Source organism: Seriola dumerili, unplaced genomic scaffold, assembly GCF_002260705.1.
Source record: "Seriola dumerili isolate Sdu_G_001 unplaced genomic scaffold, Sdu_1.0 BDQW01000056.1, whole genome shotgun sequence".
Taxonomy (NCBI): domain Eukaryota; kingdom Metazoa; phylum Chordata; class Actinopteri; order Carangiformes; family Carangidae; genus Seriola; species Seriola dumerili.
Window position 1 is genome coordinate 4,084,841 of NW_019174311.1, and position 3,456 is coordinate 4,088,296.

The 3,456-nt window shown below is 41.8% G+C and overlaps 1 protein-coding gene across 1 annotated transcript; it reads right to left on the reverse strand.

The window, feature by feature from the left end:
- Positions 1–541: 541 nt before the first annotated feature.
- LOC111219159 (forkhead box protein L2-like) lies at positions 542–1,909 on the reverse strand. Its single transcript, XM_022741754.1, has one exon. It carries the CDS (start codon positions 1,874–1,876, stop codon positions 1,061–1,063), a length of 816 nt encoding a protein of 271 aa, XP_022597475.1. The 5' UTR covers positions 1,877–1,909; the 3' UTR covers positions 542–1,060.
- Positions 1,910–3,456: the final 1,547 nt, after the last annotated feature.

Genomic DNA, 3,456 nt, shown 5'->3' on the forward strand with positions numbered 1-3,456 from the left:
TCTTCTTTTTTGCCTAAAACAAATAGGCTAAAATTGCATCACATGGACAGGATATGTTATTACCTAATAATTTAGTGATATTGACCAGGGGTCTACTCATATTTGTTGTATATTTTATTAGTTTATTATCCTTAATATTATTAATATGAATATGTAAAGTATAGCAACTAAGGCTATCAAATAGGCTAAATGTGGGGTGATAAGTAGGCTCCAATGCCTCTGAAATGCAGCTATTAGACTAGAGTAGAAGAATAAAGTGGCAGAAAATAGAAATATTAAAGTAAAAGTACAGGTACCTCAAATTGTTAGTACAGTAGCCTACTTGAACAAATGTATTTTTCATTTCACTTTACATTTCACCACTGCACCTATGCTCTTGTTTAATGCTGCCAATATTGCAATTAGTAGTAGTAGTGGTAATAATAATGATAATGTCAATGATAATAATAAAAATGACAATAAAACGAGACAATAAAGACAATAAAATGCAAAAATAACGTTTTATTATAACAAACATGACGTAGTATTTAACATCAAGTGAACATTCTTCAATCGAATAAGAAAACTGATCAGTGCTTCAGTGTCACCAACAGCTGTATAGCAGCTCTGACAATTGATAACAGCAGAGAAAAGAAATAAATAACAGTTAGGCCTACACATGAATATGCCTATTCAAAATGATAAAAAAAAAATAAAAATAAAAATGGAGGTACAAAAAAGTTGGTTTGTCTGGTTGTTTATTTGGTTACAAAATAAGACATAAACTGAGCCTCAGACTTAAATCAACTGTCAAATCAACTGCAGCAGTTCACACTTGACCGGTGCCAATTTTTGACAGAGCTTTGACAGTGGGCTAATACCGGAAAGTGTAGCCTGCCAAAAAAAAAATTAACCAAAAACGTAGGCTATTAAGCAGTTTCACATAGTCAATACATTTACACCTCGTCAAACAATTAAGCCTACCTGAACCTGACAAACGAACTGACAGCCAAACTGAAATGGTGAAGCATGAACTTTTAGTCTGTGAACCAGCTGCCAGTGGTTAGAATAACTCAAAATTCTACTGGTCAAATGAATAAGCAAGCTGCGCCTGCGACTCCCTCGCATAAGAGGTAAACTGCTGGTAGTTGCATGCCACAGAAACTGTGCCTCCGTCGGGGCTCATCGGCTGGGTCACTCCGCCGTAGGGACACCCGTTGTGAGGGACCAGGACGGACAGGTGGCGGTGGTAAGCGCCGTAGGAAGGGTGGTGGAAGTGGGCGGGTGGGCAGTATGAGTTCATCGGGCCGCTGGGGGACAAGCTGCGGGTGTGTCCAGTGATGACCTGGGGTGATGGGTATCCAGTCTGCTGGGACGAGCTGGGCTGAGACTGGCACAGACCCCAGGAGCTGCTCACGTAAGGCTGCAGGTAGAGCGGCTCGGGATACTCAGGGTTACCGCTCAGGTAAGGCACGCTCGGTGGTCTGTAGGGTCTCCTCACCCTCCTCCGCCGCCGGTAGTTCCCCCGCTCAAACATGTCCTCAAAAGCGGGGTCCAGCATCCAATAGTTGCCCTTCCTGTCCCCTCCGCTCTCCCTGCGCACCTTGACGAAACACTCATTGAGAGAAAGATTGTGTCTTATACTATTTTGCCATCCTTTCTTATTCTTCTCATAGTAGGGGAAGTTGGAGATTATGTAGTCATAAATCCCACTCAGCGTCTGTCTCTTGTCATGGCTGTCCTTAATGGCCATGGCGATAAGAGCCACGTAGGAATACGGCGGCTTCTCCAGCTGCCCGGGCTCTTCCGTACCTTTGGGTTCAGGTGGGGGCAAGTTGGAGCTGATGTCGAGGAGCTGCGCTCCCTGGTCGGCGGGGGATTTCTCCTCTGCATCCATGGCTCAGGTATCCGCTTGTGCGTCCAGTTGGGGCAAAAAGCTGCAATCGCAATGATTGTGTCTGCAGGTGCACACACTCCTCCCACAGGTACAGCTGTTATCGCCTTCTTTCATCTCGCCGAGTTTCTCACACGGTTTATGCTTGTGTGGGACAAGTGTGCAGCTGCTGAGGTTGAAACAGGGGTCACACCACTGTGTTTTCAGAGTAATCAAAAATTTAGACTTCGCAGCGAGACGATCAAAGACCTTACATGCCCCCTGTCCTTACATAAACCGACATGATGGTTACTACGTATCATTTTTATAAATTGTCACATATACACACCGCGGTCTTTTGACCAATTTAAATCATTTTTACACGATGTTTAATTCAATATATATTTTTTGATAGTTTTTTAATCCTCTCTTGCATTGACAACACTGAAATTAAAAATCAGGAAATTTATAAACCCTGTCTATGTTAGGTTATGTATGCATGCAGATGTAAGATATTGTTTGATCACTTTTTAATGAGATGTTTTTCCTGAACTGTGAAAGAAACAACATGAATGCGCCCTCACATACATACACCAAAACCTCATGCATTGATTGGTAACCTACACACAGGTGCTTTTTTTTGTTGTTGTTTTTTACAGCTTCATACACTGTATCAACTCAGAGGCACATGATAGTTGGGTATTTCCAGCACTTGCAGGCATCAGAGCTCAGCATACCTCCCACATACAGTGGGGCATGAACAGCAGGCCTGTCTGTCCGCTGAGGATGGCAGATAATGATCACCTGCTCTCACCAGACAGTCTGTCTCCCCTGAACTGATAGGGAAACACAGATCTCAGAAAGTGAGCAACCAAAGCAACTACATGTTTGGCAAGGACTAGAGGGCATTTTGGATTGGCCATTGTTACCAGTGGAAGGGTATCTTATTAATTGAAGTTAGCGCAGGCAGTTATTCAGATCCGAGGGGAATGTCTTTATCATTACTTGCCTGAATAAAGTTTAGTACAATACAGAATTCAGGAGACCACTACTCTGTCTCCAAGTAGTTCATCAACTACATTTTTATGAAGAACCATTTCTCACACCCTGAGATACATATTTAAACTCAATGATCACATAATCCAGTAACATGAAACTTATCTTGCAAACCATCATATGGTTCTGTGTTTACTGCAACAACATGCGTCATGCTGTCAAACAGGGTGGAAACAAATCTCCTAATTTCGATGGAAAATATATTGATACTTAATTGTTGGACATGAAGGATCAGGTGGTGAATATCTTATCAACCGATTAAAGTCAATATAAAAACTAAAGGGAAGGAATATTTCAGGCCACCCTGTGAATACAGTCATTTGGCAGTGGAGAGTTTGTCTCATGCATGTGATCAAGCAATCGATCAATAACAGGATGTTCTTCTTTGTGTAAAGAACGTTGTTTTTAGAAAAATCCAGGCTGACTCTGGAGAAAATAATGTTCACACAGTGGACAGAAATGACTCCTGATAGACTCATATGTCTCATCAAACTTCCCTCTCTGATTTCTCAGTTTTTAAATAACTAATAAAATGAGGAAAGCTAGAT